The sequence below is a fragment of the Fulmarus glacialis genome, unplaced genomic scaffold, assembly GCF_000690835.1.
Source record: "Fulmarus glacialis isolate BGI_N327 unplaced genomic scaffold, ASM69083v1 scaffold45030, whole genome shotgun sequence".
Classification (NCBI taxonomy): Eukaryota; Metazoa; Chordata; class Aves; order Procellariiformes; family Procellariidae; genus Fulmarus; species Fulmarus glacialis.
Window position 1 is genome coordinate 1 of NW_009190459.1, and position 20,798 is coordinate 20,798.

The 20,798-nt window shown below is 39.5% G+C and overlaps 1 protein-coding gene across 1 annotated transcript; it reads right to left on the reverse strand.

Annotated features, from left to right (window-relative positions):
- Positions 1 to 6,322: 6,322 nt before the first annotated feature.
- LOC104070937 (COMM domain-containing protein 5-like) lies at positions 6,323 to 20,582 on the reverse strand (the record flags this gene model as incomplete). Its single annotated transcript, XM_009585588.1, has 6 exons — positions 6,323 to 6,820; positions 9,395 to 9,470; positions 11,234 to 11,329; positions 15,415 to 15,465; positions 19,226 to 19,254; positions 20,394 to 20,582. Coding segments are annotated over 6 exons (543 nt in total), but the record flags the coding sequence as incomplete, so codon positions are not given.
- Positions 20,583 to 20,798: the final 216 nt, after the last annotated feature.

A 20,798-nucleotide genomic window follows, 5' to 3' on the forward strand; every position in this document is an offset into this window, starting at 1 on the left:
CGGCCGACATCGGCCGGCACTCGCCCTCCTGGCTGACAGCCCGGCCCGGGCTGTGTTTCCCCGCGGGTGCTGACGGGCTTGGCAGAGCCGCGCACCGAAGGCAGCCGCCTCCCGCCGGGCAGCCCTGTTCCACGGGGCTTCAAAGTTAGGTTTGACCCGCTGGTCGGCAGGGACAGCACGGTGAGAAACTGAATTCACTCCCGGGTTCGGTGTTTTGGTACCTGCGGTAACACAAAAGAAATAGCGGTTCAAAGCGATTTTGAAAGACAAGAATGCCATTTCCTGCTAGAACTGGAATTTTAAAGGCTAATCACTCTCTTTAAGCGAATCTGTGTAGTAGTGAAGCTATTTTAACGTCAGGTAATCATGCTTTTAGGACAAGTAAGCAGAACATTAGAAGGAAAATGTCGTGTTTATTTGGTGATGCGGTGTGGCATATCGCATAGGTATACCTGTCCATGCCAGAGCTAAAAGAGCACGTGCCTTATGATGTATGTTTGTTTTATTTAAGACCAGCTGTGTTGACCACTTCAATCTGCACATTCCCACCGATTTTTCATTATATGAAAGGATCACACTAGTTGTGTAACTGTTTGTGCTAATTGTAGCCTAGGGAGAAAATGACCTCTGCTACCACAGAATAGAAGCGGTTGTTTTAAAAGAAGTTGTCTGATTTTTTTGTTTGCAGTCTTACGCAGATCTACTGTTACAGTTTCTAGAAATGTCCATGATATATATACATACATTTGCAAATACTCTAAAAATATAGGGCATTTTTCACACTGTCTTAAAATCCACTGCAGAATTTGAAATTTCTGAGCATATCCTATTACTGATACTATTGGCCTCCTCACAAAGCTCAAGAGAGGGGATGAAGGAATTAATTTCCCATTTCTTACTTAGAGGAGTGTCTGGACTCCCCAGCTTAGACTGTGTAAGCTAAGCAGGTATTAGGGGACAAGCCTAATTATGGGGTTTGAATGGACAGGACAAAAGATGGAAGAAAGGAGAGGTAACATGACTTTTGTAAGACCTTGTTTAGAGATGATACTTAAGAAAGTTTAGATTAACTTAGATTTAAAGTGAAAAACTAATTTAAAGCCACTTAAATTCTGGATCTTAACTTTTAATAATACATACTTTAAATTAATAATGAGGGCTAATTTTGTGACGTTTATGTGTCCATGTGTAGACAAACCTAAGCTTGTACAGAAAGTCAGATATATACCTGGAAACAGAAGCCAGCCATCAGACCCTTCAATTGTCTTTGATTCCTATGATGTTAAGACATTTTGCACCTGCCAAAAACTTGGCCCCTGTCTCTAGGGCTCTTGAATCTTTAAAAAAAAAAAAAAAAAAAAAAAGGCAAAAGTTCAACATCTAACCGTTGTTCCCAGGCAAGTCCTTTAATTAGAAAAAGAAAAAGGTTAATTGAATAACCGCTGGTTTCAGTAATTCTTTTTGCCATCACTTAAGTCAGACAATAATCCAAAGTATAGCGCAGCCTGCCATCAAATAATTCAAAGGTAGGACAACTGAAGCACTTAAAATTTCAGTTAAGCAACGCTTCAGAACAGCTAGAAAGAATTAGTGTTTGTGTTCAGAGATGTGGGGTTTTCCCACCAGACTCGTTTGCTTACATAGACTTCTTGTTTTCCAAACTTCCATGCAAGAAAACTCATACCATAAAAGAATAAAACCCTTAACAAAAAAAAGAAAAAAGAAGAGAAAAATGCCTTCTTGCAGTCTTGAGGTCGACAGTTGTCTCTGTTGCAAAACTATAGTCTCGGCAGCCCCTCAGTGTGTTATTTTATAACCATTGTCCTGAAAACCACTATGAGTCAAAGCCTATTCAAGCGAGGGAAAGTGACATAACCACTGGTTACCAGTAGCAATGCAATGACAATCTCTCTATCAGGGATACGCCACCAGTATTTACATAGTTACATAGCAGACACTTAAAGAGATAAGTCACGGTGTAAAAGAAGGGTTTCTAGCAGCACATGAATTCAAGATAGGGAATGGAAATAGATTATCATAGCAAATGTAATCAGCATTTGTGCTCTGAAAGGAACTTCCACAGCTTCTATTTACATGAAAGCATCCACAGGGCTAGCTGACAGTCTCATCACTCAGGACTGAAATGAGTCTCAAAAAAGCACTGTGAAATGTACTTCTGGGAATTCTCTTACAACAGCAGGGACGTGGCTGAAACATTTCAAGAGAAAAGGGCAGCTGTGCTTATGAACTACTCCCATGGTAGAAGCGGTATGCTTAGGAGGGTTCAGAGCACAGACCTTTACCCAAAGCCAGAAAACAGTTAAGACCTTATAATGGATGGCCTATGGGCAACAACTCTGTGACTTAGGGGAGAAACCAGCTGGCTCTGCCTCTGCTAGTTCCTGGTATGCGTGGTGTTTGGTAAATGTTAGTACTTTGTGGGGTGTGACAGGTACAGAGTGAGCTGTACAGTCACTAATGACAAAATATTTTAAAGCCAAGATACTCATCTACTGTTCACTGGAAGTCAAACGACTACAAAATATTTGATTCTGACATCAGGCCCGGCTCTGCAAAGACTACTTTAGCAAAAACAGCTGTTTAAATTGAATGTACATACTCAATCTAGATATGCTGGGGTGTTTTTATATAACACATCCTGAAAGCATGGATATTTCATACATTCATACATATATTCATGGAGTTGGAGCAGCAGTGGGTCATGAGGTGTACTTGATTAGAAAGCAAAAAAAGAAAAAATCAGAAAAAAAAAAAGCAACCCCCTGCCTCCCCGCATTGTTCATGAGATCAAGAACGGATTTATCCTTCACTAAAACAGAAGAAGTTAAAACTAGGAGCTGACTCACTCTGCAAAAGCACATCTCCCTTGTATGATTTTTCTACAAAGGGAGGTTTAATTTCTTCCTTTTAATGACAATGAGCACAATACTGATCTTCTTCCAGCAGTTAATGGCTGGCATAACAGGCAGTATGAGAGCATGACTACATTCTTCAGCCTTCTTCTGGAGCTACAATCTGCATCACACTTTGAGACCACAAAAACAACCAACAAACCTGTTTCTTTCCCCTCTCAAACACAACTAACCCAAGTGTGAAATTCCGACCTGCTAGTCATGCTGACAAAGCTCCTTCTCTAGTGGAAGTAGGATGGGAAAAGCCACATAAATAGAGCCACAGATGGCTTTTTATTTTCAAGTGCTCTGCACACACTGTAATAGTCCATAGGCAAGAACAGATTTGGACTGATGGCCCATGGAGTTGAGCCAATTAAAAAAACCATCACATCAGGAAGCTGCGCTAACTTACGGTTAGAGAACAGGAAGTGAAGACATGTGAGTTCTTCTGTGTGATTTGGCCACTGAATCTCTGAGTGACTTCTGGCAACTGTCTTTAACTCTCCTTTTGCATTCTGCCTGCTGTGACTACTCCTGCGTGCACTGGGCATCTCTGCTATTATACACACATGATTTACATTGAAAAACAATCAAGTTCTATTTTAAATGTGTTTTGACACATTAATCGTGAAAGAAAAGGCATAATGTTCCACATACTATAAAGGAAATGAAAGAAAAGGTGTAATGGAGATGTATGTAACCATATGCCATGGTTAGAAAATCGCTAGAATTAAGACATTCACAAATACATTATCCAGTTTAAATAAATGCATAGCACCATCGAATAGAGAAAGCAATTGGATCACTGGGACTTGTTTTTCAGGGAAAACTACCAATAGAACCTGTGAAAGGTCCTTGTTACCTATTGGTCCGTGAACAGTGTGTAATAAGAAAAAAACCAGTGCCCTTCCCACGCAAACCTCCTACCTTCCCAATTGATGACTGACTAGTGATCAGCTTGACAAGACCTTGGGACCGACAAAGCGAGCGACCCATTCAAGTTGTATCTTTCACTGCGTGATACAGAAAGAGGGATTCACAGTGTGTCCTTGAAGCGTAACCAAACCTAGAGTGAGTTGGATAAAATAATTTCTGTTCAGATATACCCAGAGTCTTAAAAGTTACTTTTGTTCTGTATTGGAATGAAAGGGCCACAGTCAGAAATTCAGTTGAATTCAAATTCCAGAGTATTTTAATTGTGAAGTAAGAAGATATTTTAGTTTTGAACAAATATTTAACACATAATTTACCATGAAGTTCTGAGAAACCTAACAATAGTTTGAAGGCTCATATTTTATCAAAACTGAGGAACTATCCACTAGCCACTCCCACTAGCCATTTTGGTGACAACTGCTGTTTTACTGGAAAGCTAATCTGTCAGAAGGAAAGCCCAAATGAACTCTTCTTTTAAGTACAGAGGAACGAAAATCCCAAGTGTTTAAGTACCCCTTAGTGTGCATGGTAAACCTCCAATTACAGTAAACTCCTGCTTAATGTGTAGCAAGACAAACTTGAAACTAAGAGGTCCATAACCCCTTGCAGAGAACATGAGGAAAACAGTCAGGAAGCCTTTCAATTTCTGGAGAACATGGGCAATTGCTGTTACAGGAGAACAACTGAACGAATATACTCTGTCTAGAAGGTAAAGGTATTTATGGATTCTTCTACTCTGACCAGTAAAAAAGCACTTTGCAAATGTCTTGAGCAATAGGTCATTTTACACCCATGCAGTGTTCCGTTTGTCTGAAAAGACTTCACTTATGGTCTCAGTGAGATACCTTTCCAGTTTGAAACCACGTAAACCTAAACATTCAGAAGGGAAAGGTTATAACAAGGAACATAAGAATGTATGTTTTGTTTCATGGCTTGTGCTAATGTAATTCCAGAAAGAAGATGAACAAGCTTCACAAAGTAAAAACAAAAAGAAAATATCACATTAATGCAATCTACAGTCCACTTGAAGTTACAAGAGCCAATTCCTCCTTATCTGCTTTGGTGTGACCTGAACACAGTAGTTAAGATGCAGTATGGATCAAACCTGGAAGTTATTGATAAGTAGCCTACAAAGCAAATGGAACATGCAGCTTCTGAACAGTTTGAAATCATGGCTGGTAGGTTTATTTGAAACTACAGGACACATTCTTGCACAGGTTTTAGAAGCTTTCTGGACCACAGCTATTTAGCTGTTTTTAGATTGGTATGGACTGCTGTCAAAGAAGTCTCCTCTTAAAAGTATGACAATGAAGTCTTTTTATGCCTGTTGTGATTCTTAAAATCCGAGAGCCTAGTCATCCTTTCCTACACAAACATCTGTGGGAGTGTAAAAGGCCTCCTGAATCCACGATTTTAATTTCAGTAGTTTTCTGCGGGGAATGAGCAAGATAAAGGCAAGTTCTACAATCACAAAAAATGGGAGAGAGAAGTATGGGTGGTACTACTGAGGTAGAAACCCTGAAAGCAGCTAGAATAAGCCAATGCTTAACAATGGCAGTGGCATGTGCTTTCTAAACTACCTTTGACAGCCAGATAAATTCTATAGTTCTAGGGCCCACGGCCTGTGCTGTCTTTGGGCTGTTGCTCACAGCCTCCATCTCTTTGCTGCTGGGGGAAAACTCATTCAGGCAATGATTGAGGAATGCATTCCTTCTTGGCAAAACTCTTAAGGACATACTTGTGGTCCCACAGCGTTTAAATGAGACTTAAAACATATGCCTCAAGTTAAGGGAGTTCTTCTGAGGTTTACTCATGGGGCAAAGGAGTAACTTAGAACAGAATATTTCAGTTAGAAGGGACCCTAGAAGGGATCTAGTCCAACTGCCTGACCAATTCAGGGGCTGCCTGACCAATTCAGGGAAGTTCAGCCTATGCTTAACTGTTTTCTTGACCTGGGGGCTTGGATATCCTCATACCTGTGACTTTCATCTCAGAGGCTGTACGCAGCGTCTTCGTCTGGGGGTCTGATTTGCACTGTTAATGAGTATATAGCTGCAGTGGTCTACAAGGTTACTGCCTCCTGCTGTTCGCTATCATCGCAGTGCCAGAGGTTTCTGCCCAGTAATGAGTCAGGTGATTCTGTTCACATCGAACATATAAGAAATACGTGAAACAAGAGGCAGGCATTTCCAGTTAGAAATCTGTGAGATTAGTGCTATTTAGCCCATTCTGATCAACCAGATCAAGACTTAAATTGCACCTTTCCACTTCTGCAATGCCATAGAATTAGTTCTGGAAGCTCAGTCGATACTTCTTTCTTGATCCACAGACTTCCAATTTTCTACAAAATTAGCCTTTAAGTACCTGTAGCTATACCTCAGTCGCTTAGTGAGAAGCCAGACAGCAATTTTACTTATGCAAAACTCAAGTTCATATTTGTCATAGTAGAGCGCAGGAGTGTTTTTTTAATTTTATTTTTTATTTGAGATTTTGCAGAGCTTTCTTATGATACACATTGATGGGGCTTCCGGTAGCAGGCTTTCAAAAATAATTAGAGTGATGAATCATAACCAGAAATAAATGACTCTTACATCTATTAAGACAGTTATTTAAAAAATGTTTTGATGAATCATGCAAAAATGCTCACAAATAGCATTATACTTTTTCATAGATATATTTTTTGTTTTTCTGAAGTCTTATGAAAAGGGCTTGTGCTTTTAACGCTTGAATCAAAAAAATATTTACAGCAGACATCATAAATGCTACATTGCAGTTCAGACAGGCAAAGTGGTGATGGTCGCCTGCTTTGCCATTCACAAAACACGCTGAGGGTTTCAGATCTGTTCTATAAACTCCCAATTTAAAAGTGTTCAGTCCTGGATCTTCAGTATACTCCTTTTCTCCAAATCATTCATTTCCTTCAGTATAAGGGCAACATTGTATCTCAGTTCTTGAAACTTTGCAACTGGCACCTGAAACAGAATATTCAGGTTAGAAAACATGAAACATCTTAGGAACTTTGACTAGGCCTGCTTATGGACAGCGAACATTCCACAGTGTCAGCCCAATCTCTTAAAATACCTTTTTTTTTTAAGACTTAAGATAAAGAATTCGAGGTTAATAAAATTCAGTTAATTCAACTAAATCATCTCGGTGAAAAAGAAGAGGAGAGTGGGAAAAAACAGAAATAACAGCTACATATACGTTTTCTATACTGCCTGATATGAGAAAGGAAGTACTCCAGAATATAAACTGATGGCTGCTGTGGTGAAGTAAGAGAGTCATGGATTGGAAGGAAAGATCAAGTCACCCGGAAGGTCATGGAGCCTACAGAATTCTTGAGCAACAAATTCCAGATATTCTGCTCGTCCAAACTTGCAGGAGAAAGGAATTGAGCCTCAAAGCAAGAGACTTGTCAGCAACCTCAAGAGCAAAGAGGACTGGGCACTGTCTATACGTGGAAGGCAAAAGATTTTGATTGAATATACAAAACATTTTCAGCTGTGCAGGAAACTAATGGACCTTCCTTTACCATTTCAAGCCTGAGAAGCCAAATGGATGGAAATCTGTTATCTGTTAAGACAGAGAACCACGTCTGAGCACAGGCACAGATTGAGTGACACAGATTAACATTAGTGCAGCGCATAAACGCACGTGCTCACATGAGTACCGGTAGCAGTCCAGCTAGTCCCAGGCTGCTCTGCAGAGCACTGCCTAATTTACTCTACTTCTTTGACTACATTGAAGACACGCAGTTCTTTTGACAGAGTCCCTTGTCATCCTTCTGCCTACTGTAGCACAGATATCAATTACGTGAGAGGAATCCAACATCTGATTTGCATTTTCCATATGCATCAGAAACGCATTAAAAAGCATCATGTCCTTTTCACTTTTGACATATATACAACAAGACTCGAGATGCTGCAATTCCCATTGCTTTTTAAAAAATCTTCGTTGTCAGAAGTCACACTGTGATTAAAAAAACAAACCAAACCAAAGCCAAGAGACCAAAGAGTGTAACTTCTCCCTATGGCATACACATTTTAAAACTGTTCATAACGGAATTATCTTCTGGACTTGCTATCTTACATAAGCCCTGTTAGTTAGCAGGACATTCTGAACATGTCCGAATGAAAGGAAACTGAAGAGCTGAGGACTATATTTGCTTGCATATGATACCTTGATCCAAAACACAGGTTCATCCCAAAGAGCTACTAACTGCAGGAAGACCACTCGTCAGATACAGAAATTGTGTTTACGGACAGATCTTTGGCATTCAGATCTAAGCAGCAGCAGCAAAGAGCTGATTCTAAGAGAAGCACATTGTTTGCTATCAGATATCTGCACTTCTGTACGTACTAGACAGGCACACCAACACATGTCCACTGCAGAACAGCAAAGGTTCTTTCACAGATTTACAACAAAAAAACCTAAAACCAAACCAAAACAACCAGGAACAATGTCAGCAAGACTTGACATCAAATACCAGGAAATAAAGCCCCAAATCTAAACAGTAAAGAATATATCCTAGTTTTTATTCTCACAAGTGAAATTTACCCTGTTGTAAAGGGTTAACCTTAAGTCCACGGCATCATTTAAATTCCATGGAAGACCTCAAACAGAGCATATGCGATGCTCTGAGCTGGACTGTCCACAGAGGGGTGAATTTGATCTCCTGTGAAGTGACACCCTCAACACTTTGCAATGTATGTAGCACAGAATTTGTGCCTTCCTCAATAGCTGCCTTCTTGTGAAGCATCGTAACGATAAAATCAGTCCTTTTTCAACCAAAGCACAGTGCTTTGGTGCTTCCTCCAGACTACTACTAACACATGAACTGAAGCAAAAATCTTTACAGAGTTCAAATGTAACAATGCCTGCTGTGCACTAAATTTCTGTATGCACCACCATGTTATTTATAGAACAAATAGCATTCCTTTTCAAAGGTTAAAAATATGGAAGAGTTTATGCCATGTTCTCGCAAGCCTTTACGTACAGTGTCATAAATACTGCCACTGACTGATTCTGAGGTAAAAAGCAAAGAGTTTGGTTTTTTTTTTTTTACTTTCTTTCTAGCAGCAACAATTGTACTGAAGAAAAAGAATAAAACTACCTCTGCCACAGAAAAGAATGTTACCATTTTCTACCAAATGTAGGAGGTTTAGAAGTGTATCATATATTATATAAACTACCCCAGTAATTTTTCTGCCTTCAAGAGCCACCATCAGGTCTGAAGGTTACAGTTGATAACAAAACCGCAATTTTTAATCAAACCATATATTATGCAACAGTGCTTTTCAGTAATTAGTATTCTTCTAACAAATGGGGTTTCAGCAAAATGTGTATAGGAACAAGGTATGAAACGATTTTGGTTAGTGTTTCATTATATATTGTATGTGGCTACAACAAACATGAAGGATTCCAAAGCAAACCAACCAATGATAATGCATTGTTTACGAAAGCTTTAATATTTTAAATAGTAATTCAACTTTCTAAAGAGAATTTCAAGTTATTTCATTTTTATTTATTATGGCAATCAGACTTACTTCAAAGCGATGAGCTGTCCCATCTGAAAGCTTCATCATCATTAGAATGGATGGTTGAAGTGCTCGGGCCAGTGAACTGAAATTATTTACATTATTAGTATTACAACAATAGACATCAGCAGTGTGATGAGTACAGCATTATACATTAACAATTTAAGATGTTCATGTAGGCTTTACATAGAACATGAGTTCTGTACCTGGCTCGCTGGAAACTCATGAACATAGGAGTCCTGTCCAATTTACCTCAGTATTGAGAATAAAAATTTTTTTAATAGTTTAGTAACTGCAAGTTTAGGAGCATTTTCATTTTACATAATAATCCATTTAGGAACTATGACAGGGATAAGAGCTGACCAAGTACTGCTAGTAGTAATGCACAGTTTTCTTATGCGTTGCATTAATCCTTTCCATCCCTTAATACATTCAACTGCCATCTCATTTGGGGAATCAAGCTATTCCAGTCTTCATCCTAAATGTGTGGATTGTTATTTTATTTGATGACCCAAACAGGGGAAATGAGTCATTCTTGTGCAGCTTCCATCAACTGATGTTGCCAAAGCCTGTGTTCAGGTACTGACAGGCATTACAGCCAGAAGCCATACCTCTTCACAGAGGCTGTTGCTGGATGGTAAACAAGAAATCCCAGGGGGAAGGTTGACTGGAAAGGAAGTTAAGAGGAAGGAAGATAGAAAAGGATAGAAGGGCAATGAAGCTGGTGAAGGATCTAGAGCACAAGTCTTATGAAGAGCAGCTGAGAGAACAGGGGTTGTTTAGTCTGGAGAAGAGGAGGCTGAGGGGAGACCTCATCGCGCTCTACAACTACCTGAAAGGAGGTTGTAGCGAGGTGGGGGTCGGTCTCTTCTCCCAAGTAACAAGCGATAGTACAAGAGGAAATGGCCTCAAGTTGCACCAGGGGAGGTTTAGACTGGACATTAGGAAAAATTTCTTCAACGAAAGGGTTATCAAGCACTGGAACAGGCTGCCCAGGGAAGTGGTTGAGTCACCATCCCTGGAGTTATTTAAAAGACGGGTAGATGTGGTGCTTAGGGACATGGTTTAGTGATGGACTTGGCAGTGCTAGGTTAATGGTTGGACTTGATGATCTTAAAGGTCTTTTCCAACCTAAACAATTCTATGATCTGTATTGCTCCTGTGTTGTTTGGAAAACAAATCACAGGGTTTGCCTGCAGCTTGCAAGCATTGTGCCTGAGGATGTTTACTTGTACATTTTGCTCTCTTACAGGTACAGATTTTTTCTCATAGTGATACTGTGTGGTGCTTACAGCACTGCTCATCTGAGAATCACCTGAATTAGTAGCTTGTGACCATTACAATTTTCACTTGGGAGACTTTTTTCTTGATTTCAGGAAGACTATCCCTGATTACCCACAGGCCTCTCAACTACGGCAGCAAAGAGACTGCACTCTCCCTCAGATGCAGGTATTGATGAATGCAATATGAAGTCACTCATGCTAACAATTTATGCTACTGACAAATACTGGATCATCTTCCAATTTCTTTCACCCTGGGCCATCTTGGTTAGAACCAGACGTGTTTCTAGCACAGAGGTTTTAGAGATCAAAACAAATAAGGAGCCTAAAAGGTATCATTAGAAGATGAAGGCAGCAGCCTGTTGGCAGGTCCATGTTAACAGCAGTAACCTGTATATAAACTGACTTCTGTACAGAAAATCCCCTCCGTATCTTACCGTTTAATGCTATGTGCCAATTCGTAACAGCAAGATACATTTTAACACCGTTAACATTTTTAGGCAGCCCAAGAAGTCAGTTTAACCTTGGGCAAAATAATTTCTAGGGTCATGCAGGATTCTCTTTATACCTTGTGGATATAGCTACGTCCACTCTCCACTTGAAGTCCTGGACACTTGGCAGCCTACTTCCTTGTATCAGAGCTGTGCCTTCGGAAGGAGGACGCCTACAGAGTAAATCAGAAATGGGAGACTGAAATGCAAATTCATATAAGAAACAACAATCTAAAGGGAAAATAAGATTACTCAGAACAAACCTGTCCGGAACTTGTTTCTCTCCTACATCTATCCTCGTTTAGAGAGGTCTGAATGAATGGGGGTTTTGTGTATTTAAGACAGCTGTGCTCAGATTACCCACTTTTCCTACGCTTAACTATGGTCCATGTTAAAAAAAAAGAGACGAAGTGACTGTGTGTAATTCCAGTAAACCGATGTCACTATAAAGTTTAGTAAGAGTCATTGTGATGGCTGGCATATCTATTATTTCAATTACGTGCAACTGTGAGGCATACAAAGGGATCTGCAAATATATCTTTACCTTCATGCAGATCCAACAGGAATAAACAAGCAGGAACGAGACAGATGAGCAAAAAAGTTGGAGTAAGGTCACTGCGCTCTTTCAGCAGAAAGCATCTAGTATTAGTGAGCAGCAATGTTTTAAAATATAATACTAGAGTGTACTTCGAAGGATACTTTTAAAAAAAAAGTCACGCAGTGGTTCTTGCTAATCCAACATAATTTACAAACTCTAAGTTCCTTACATAACGTTCACTACCAACCCCAGCACAACCTTCAACATTTTTGTCTAGTCTAATGTGTAAGAAGCCAAGGACTTCATTTATTACTCATATTGCAGGAAGAATCAGGCTGATCAAGCCTCAGTTTACTTCGGCGAGGAAACTGAGTTGACAGTGATTAAACTTCAGATGGTTGACAATCTTTAAAATTTTAACAGCATCTTAAGCTCTGTGTAAGTAAACAAGCTAAATCTGATACAAAGACATAACAACCACCCGTTTTTAGATACACATGCAGAAATATCTTCAGGATGAGGTCACTCAGCTGGTCCGTTCAGGAGCTAGTCTGGACTTTGTGTTACTTACCTTTTTTTTTTTTTTTTGCTAAGCATCCCATGTCTCTGGAAGTTATTTACGGTACATTTCAAAGCTACTCCACTGTTCCTGCTAAGGGCAGGATAAGAAACGTTACATCCTTTATCCATGGTGCTAGACATAATCTAATTACAGACTTTACATCAGAAAGGAATCCTCTCTGAACAAATCAAGGACTGTAGGAATGATAGTCTAACATCCCCACTCAGATTCTTGTGTGCAAGTTAGCTGGTGCCTTTAGAAACTGCCCAGAAAGATTAATGATTTGATAAGGTACACAGGACTGACAGGCTGAGATCCTCCAATACTCTTGCATTTAGCAAAGGCAATATAAGAAAGAATTTATCCTTTTTTTGGCGGGGGGGGAGTGGGAGGGGAGGAGGGGTGTTGGTGGTGCCAGGAGTGACACACATTCCTAATAGTACGGTAAAGGAATGAGCAGAAGAAATAGATCAGCAGGTTCTTACTCACTGTCAACTACTGGATAGGAAGTAGGTCACCAGAGCTGGGTGCAACCATGAGGAGCTAGAGTCTAGAATGGTCATTAGCAGGATTAAACAATAAGAACAGGCCTTTCCCTCAGTGGCGAGCTGCTGCCAGACTATTGCTTAATTTGGGGAATGCCTAAAAATAGCCACACTGCTACCACTTCCTTAAGACACGCTAACTCCCATCAACGGAAGAGAGTCCATTCAGTGCAGCACCAGCATTTTGGGGGAAGAAAGAGTAGAGAAAACAGGAAGATGTTCTAGTGGTGGGAAAGGTCAGCAATGCCCAAACAGAGGTGAAGCTTCTGAATGTTGTTAAGCTATGGCATTTCTGTGGCCAAAGCACAAAGCTTTAGTTCTGGTCAGGACTGCACTTCAGCACCATTGCCTCAGAAAGAGTCGTGGCTTCTATAGCTTAGTTTAAGCTGCTGTCAGCACCTTCCCAGCTTGGACAAGATCGCAGCTGGAACTGCAAGAATCCTGTAAGGATGACAGAATGTGCATAGTGGCCAACATACATGCAGAAATTATATGGGCCATTGATTTCTAAGAGAAATAGCAAAATGGAGCAGAAAAGACTCAATGGATCTTATATCCAAAACCTGTAGACTATAATTACATTTTGTAAACACTCTGTGCCAACAGCTGCAATATACTGTCAGCGCAATATAGTGCAGAAGGCAGAAGTTAGAACAAGTAAAGCACCATGGATCAGCTAGAGACCATCTAAATTATATGTGGAAAGGATGATACACCTGGTGACAAGAACATCATCTGCCAAAGGATGCAACAGAAGAGCACTCGAAAATGAAAGATTAGACAATTTGGAGCAGCAGCTGACCTAACAATATCAAAACTAAAGACAAATTCTGGATGGTTCCCTATGCACATAATGAGACATGCCTAGCAGGCCACTGAACGGGGAGAATGAATAAATCGTATGTGTGAAATGCTGACAAATGGCACACAGAACGCACCCTCACGGTAGAAACTAAAGCTACGCTATTTAAAAAAAAAAGCAGTACATTTATTATAAACATTTAGGCACCCTCCTGGTATAAACTAAAGCTACGGTATTTAAAAAAAATGCAGTATATTTATTATAAGCGTTCAGAGAGGGGGAAGTTAGGGTTATCCTTTCTCTTAAAAAGAAAGTTTTAATTTAATGCAGTTATTTGACGGTGTCAATGTGGCAAGTTTTTCTTTCCTTTCAGTGTATGTAGCTTGACGGAACTACGGGGACACAGAAATACAAATGTCAAATTTCCAGTATTTCAGAGCTGTTGATTAGTGAACAAAATTGCAAAAATAGGGTAAGACGCCAGGAAAAGTATTAAAAATGGATTTTTCTGGGTTATCTAGCTCATACTGAATTTTTGATCAGATGCTAATACTTCTCTTACCATCACAATCATATATATTTACAACTCAATAAGCATATGTATGATTCAGTGTTACATTTAAGATTATAAAAGCAGATCTGTCTAGAAATCACATCTGAGGTGCTCTTCTCTGGTCTCAAAACACAGAGCAAGATTACACTGGATAATCACAGCTTTCAAAATGAGAAAAAGCTAAATTTTCCAGCATCGTGATTTCACAGTAGAAAACAGACAATCATGCATGCTTCAAATGACATCTAAATTTATCTTCTTTCTCCACCGCAAACAATATTTCCACTTTGCAACCAAGAATTTTGCATTCTTAACACCTATAATTCAAGCAGAAGAGCAAAGAAAAGATGAGAAGGCTGAATTTATTTTTACTCCAAGAACCTTTAGCTTTAAGCCAAGATCTTAACCAAGGAAATGAAAAATATTTTTAACTTTGGTAGCAGCATTCAGACCCTTGTGAGGGTAACTGAAATACCACAAATATGATTATCAGGATTCCATGCAGAATATCTGGAGCAGCGCTGGGTTAGTGATGCTATGTGCTGAGTGACCTCAAGCTTCAAGGAGGAAAGTTTTGCTCATGCAAAAAGTTCAAGCAATTTCTAGATGTAGAATGAGCTAAATATGGTTGAGCAGAGAACCGCATAGAAAAAAGGAATCCTAGAACAGACAAAAGAGATAGGCTGTTCAAAAAGTTCTTGATTTAGTACTTCCTCTGGAGCTACTGAGGTATACTGCTTAGAAAATGAATTACAGCTAGCAGAGCACTTGATATCTCCTATGTGTCATCAAGTCACCCAGCGTGAATTCCCAATTCAGCTGTACATTAAGACTTGATTAAATGCTGTCTGAGAAAGCTTCCACGAACCACAGCATGTAGAAGACGTATGTAGCTTGCCTCTCAACAAAGCAAGTCTTTCACTGTTGCTCTAACTTGCAATGATGATGATGATAAAAATGCTTAATTCTGCAATGCATTTTTCATCTGTAGCTATTGATGCACCTCACAGAGTCTATAGAATATTATAAAAACTGATCGGTGATGATCACAGGAGAATTGAAAATTGGCATGAAAGATACTGCATATATAGCCATGCATGATTGACATCATGTTATGTTGAATCAAAATAATGGGACAAATCTTGTTCTCATTAATTTAGAGAGTTTTGCTGTTCTTTCAGTAGGCCTGGGATTTTTGTCAGCAGAGCTCTGTGCAACCCTGCTGGTTGCACAATGCATGATACATGAAGATACTAACCTGTTACCAAAGACTATACTGGAAAAGTCCATGATGAAATCTTCTGGTATCCTTAAAGAGAAGAGCAATATAAAACAGTTAAGGGTTTTGTAACCACAAATATATGGCCTTAGCTACCAAAAAAAAAAAAAAAAAAATCTATTAAAAAACACAAAAAATGTGTCAACATTTTCCATCTTCCATTGCTTAAAATTGCCATCAGCTCTTACATAAGCACTTCAAATATTGATTCAGTCTAGGCTCTCAAAAGGACAGCCTATGTTTTTATATCAAGAACTCTAAAAACTGTATTACATCTTCCTGTCCTACCTAGTATGGCAACAGTGAGTTTCAAAAGAACCCAGTATTTGCTTAACTTCTCTCAGTAAAGTCAAGAAGAGTTTTACTGATGGCTCTGACAAGTGCAGAAGGCAAGCCAGCAATGCATGCTTTCAAAAATCCCAAGCATACACATTTCATTTCACTTTCACCTGAAGTGTAATGAAAAGAAGAACGGATTGCTCCCTCAGAAGTAAAAACAGAGGCCCTTGTAGCTAAGATTACTTACAAAGGGAGCATATCTAACATGGGGAGGACAAGCATAAATTTGATGGGGACCATGAGAACTGTCGAGTAGACTAACTCACGCTCCATCCACCCTATGCCTCTCCACTACTTTACCATTCCTCCGACACTGTTGTTGCCTTACAAACAAGCTGCTGTTGATTTTTCGGTTCAATATATCAGGCCGTGAATTGCAAAGACTGCAGAGCAAACACTATCCATTCAGCTGCCTTTGCCACAGGGACAGTAACCTCCTACAGAGAGGCAGGTTAGACAAGTGGGAGAAGTAACAACTTCTGCTGCCACAGTTAAATCCAGCACTCAACGTGAATCAGCACCCAGAGACATTACTCACCAGTGGCTTGAGGTACACAGCGGTGTATCAAAGAAAAATCAAAGCAAACAAGGAAGTTACCTGTCCTAAAGGGCTTACAGTGTCTAATGATGGGAGAAAAAAACAACTCATCAACTCACACAGTGGGAAGATGAAACAGCAGTTATTAGAGCTTGAATTCTTAATGGAAGAAGTGGGTTTAAAACACATTTTTAAATGGTGCTTGGATAAAACTGAATTCATATTAGCAAGGTAATTATCTGAGGCAAATTGGGAAGTGAGGAGGAGGGACTAGACAGGCCTTTTTTGGATGCATGTGTCTGTCTGTCTTTCAGAAGAGACAAGACTATTTCTGCAAACATTACTTATACTTTCTGTGCAGGTGTATCACTTAACCCATCCTGATGATGACCAAATATCCTCTGTATGTAGTGGAATTACAGGGGGTTGTAATTAGGATTATTATGATACCTGATTATTATGATACCTATCACAATACCTGCTCGACTGTAAGAGCAGAAACAGAAGCATTAATGCTACCTTTGAGCTTGCATTATTTTTGCTGTGCAGTTAATGATTTTGCTGAAAATTCTGTTCCTGGCTCAAGCAGCTTACATGAGGCCAGTCACACACTAAGCAGATCAGACACAGAACATGGCACAGCTCAGGCCTGAGCTACAGATGGCAATCAGTTTTCAAAGGAACATGCAGAGGAAGGGCCTCAAAGGGCAAGGAAGAAGGTGTGAGGATGCCTCAATCCCATGTTTTTGGCCTAAGCCATAAAGTTATCAAACAACCTGAGAGGGGAGGGAAAAAATAGCACCCCCAATTTAGAGTAAATTTATTCTCACTGGCTCAGCCAGTCAGGCCAAGAAATAGGGGATATAGAAGCAAAATAGAATGCAGGAGAGGTGAAAAAAAGGTAACCTGGCTCAGAGCTCAAACCTTTTAAAAGAAGACACAACAAAAAAAGGGAAATAAGCCATTTTTCTGCTTTAAAATGCAAAATACCTGCCCAAACACTGGGTGCCAATAATGCCAAGACACTGCTGTTCAACCAATTACATGTGTTCTTCATGCACATGATCACAGGATGAGCCACAGAGGTCACTGCAGAAGGATAAGTGTCTGAATGTAATTAGCAGGTGCCTTAAAAACGAGCAGGTATTTCGTCTCCAAACCCAAGTGCATTGGGAAACATAGGAAATGACATTTCCCATAGGAATCAAAGATGCTAAAGGTGCTACCAAATTTATTAAGTATCATAGCTTGAGAGTAGAATATTTAGTCTTCTAAAAGTTTAGTGACAAGATGAAGAGAGCTACTCACAGGAAATAAGACTGTCAGAGATGGAAGTTAGGAAGAGTCCCAATAATGTGAGAATCATGGGAGCATAGCAGCAACGAGCAGCACATAAAACATACAAGTCTGCAAGCAATACAAACGCAGTTACCTGAACTATTGCTGCTATATCAGCCATGTTAACCAGAACAACAAGATTAAAAAGATTTATCAAGATATAAAAGATATAAAAAAGATCATCCGGACTGAAATGCCTTCATAGTGCCATGAATAAAACATAAAGTGAGAAAAAAAACCCCACAACTACAAAAGTATAAGGCATTAAAGTGTGGTCAAATGACAAGGACAGGGGCCTGGGAGTCTGTATTTCTAGATACAGCCAGTGTACACAGCCAGCCCAGCCAGTGACTTGTGGCACTCCTGTATACCAAATTTCTCCACTACTCAACAGAGGAATAGTCACCCTCCCCCAGACAACTTTACATGGAGCTTTTAGTGCTCTTCATTATTCCTTAATCACACTGAACGCATTCTGTGTGCACCTCAAACAACACCAACTCCCACTGGGTCAAAAGCAATTCTTACTGACCTACTTTAACCTGGGTGTGAACTCCACGACATGGCAGAGGAAGCAGCTTGCATTTTAGCTCACAAGACAAAAGGCAGGCCAAACTTCAGCATTGAGCTGCAGACAAAATTGTATCAACTAGCAAGGCACCTTTCATCATGGCCCCAATTACATCCTTCATCGAGTACACCCCGATTACATGTCTAAATCTGCAGCTTTAATTTGCCTGAAGTTGCTCATCAAGTAACTTATGCTTATGACTCTGCAGAACAGTCTGAGGAGAAAGCCAATTTGCAGGTTAACGGACAAATAAGGATGAAAAAAGACAGAATTAGAAACATATCTATCTATTTTTCCTAGGTAGCGATCAGAATGCTAAGAATTATGGGAAATTTGCATTTTAAAATAATTGGGCCTTGATGCGGATGTTTCTCCATAGATGAAAACATCAACTGCTGTTACTCTCTCATTGCTACTGAGTATGGAAATAAGGGAAAACCTATAAAGATTATTAGCATCTGATGTCTAGCTTTTAGAACTTCTATTGAGAGATACTCTGAACAGACTGACACAGATTTTGACTAAGTCTGTAACAAACATTATGCTTTCTTGGGTAATGGGCAGATCGTAGCTGAACAAGGTGGTAGGATTTCATGAGCATTGTATCATTGGCCTTTCAAAGAAGAAAAAAAAAGTAGGGCAGTTTCTTAGCTTCTGAAATGTTACCACTGTCTTACCAAACATGTTAAAAAATACTGCAGGGCAAGGTGGGGATGGCAGAGAGAAGGTCACTCACATTTGCATAACCTACATTACGGACTAAATTAGACCAATCTCCCCAGCATGTGAAATTTACTGCTCATGCTCAGTGCTAAATCAAGTCTTACACAACACCTGCTTTTTTTTCCTCTGGCTTCACATGACAGTTGGCAACAGATCTGTTATGTGTTATTTACAGGTAATTTTTATACCAACTTTGTTGTGTAAAAAAGTTGATTTGGGGAAGTAGTTACATCAAAGTTATGGAAAAACAAACATTAAAAAACAGGCATAAACAGGCATACCTGAGCTCCTTTAGGTCTTCCTTAAAAACCTAGAAAGACAAGGAAGGTGAAATTTTACAGGATGTAGTCTTCAAAGATCATTTCTTACCTGCTGAATTAATAATGGTTACTTGCTTGGCATCTCTCCCCAAAAGTTTTAGTCTCAAGTGCCAGTAGTTTTGAAATGACAGGTTACATATTGAGAAGAATTTCTGGAAGTGTTTAATCAAGTTGTGAGAAATTAATTTTAAAGACCTAAATCTCTTGGAAGCCTTTACTTCTGAAAACAACATCCCTGCCATTTCTTTTATGTAGCTATCCATAACATACTATTCTTTTATAGTAATTATGTGCCCTTATTCTCAAATATGTTTTGCAGTACCTTGTTTAAACTATGACAACAGAAAGGAAGTGGCAAAAGATAAGCGTTGAATACTAAAAGCATACTTTCACTATGCTTCCTGCAATTTATAAGCTTTCACAGTATGCCTGAGTAAATATGAAAACAGTATCTTAAACAAGAGAGAGGTGCTGGAAGCACAGAAGTGGTTTGCTCACATAAAAATAAAATGAGAAAAGAAAAAAAGTAAGGTAAAGTAACATGAAAAAGCAAAGAAAATAGCTATGAAGAAGGAGTAGGGGTTGGGAACACGGCAGATGTATACATATTCACACAGAACATCCATAGCATAAGCAGAAACAGCACTTTCTCCCAATTTCCACTATTGTTCTGGCCATAAGACCTTCCTTCCTCTATGGCAGAAGTATGAAGAAAGGCAGGCAAACAAATATGAGAAATTATAAGCGTGGACAAAATGAGCGGTACGTGTGAACATGCAGTTAGGGTAGGAGAGAGTTGATGCCAATGAAATAACACTTTGCAATGATTTCTTCTGGGGTTTTAATTTAAGAGTGAAAACAAACATCCACAGTAAACAAGATGCTGAAGCAGAAAAAGATACAGGAATCTCTTTCCCAAAGCTTAAATGCTCTTCCAAAAAGCTCACCGTTAACTCTACCCAACAAGTAAAATAATAACTCTAGATTTTTAACAGTTTCTTCCAACCACTTTAGCTTGGAGCAACATTTTTATGTGCAGCTCCCCACCCTGGCAAATAGGGTTTAGATGGTAACTTGCGTCTGATGCAGCTTTTAACTTATCAGGACTCCAAGTACTCCCAGAACTTACTTCTTGTTTGAGAGTTGATAAGGGGAGTCTCAACGCTTCTCGGAGAAGGGTATACATGCCAGAAATGAGGAAAGCAAGCTGCTCTTCTGAGAGATTAGTGCTTTCTGCAATCAGCTTGACAGATTCCTTGCAGTCTTTTCCTTCCAATGCATTAACAGTGACTGTGAATAAGAAAGCAAAGCAAGATCCCTGTAAAAAGAGGAAGACCTGGAGACCATGAACATTCACATAAACACGCCTACGACTTTACTTGACTTAATGTATTGACATTTTTCCTGATGTGAAACTGTCACTTCAGGTCTCTGATCATCCATCACCACAGGTCAGTTTCACAACACTCTCCAAGAGAACTTCAATGGATTAAGCTTTTGTATTGTAAAATTGAAGATGTTTTCAGTGTTGAAA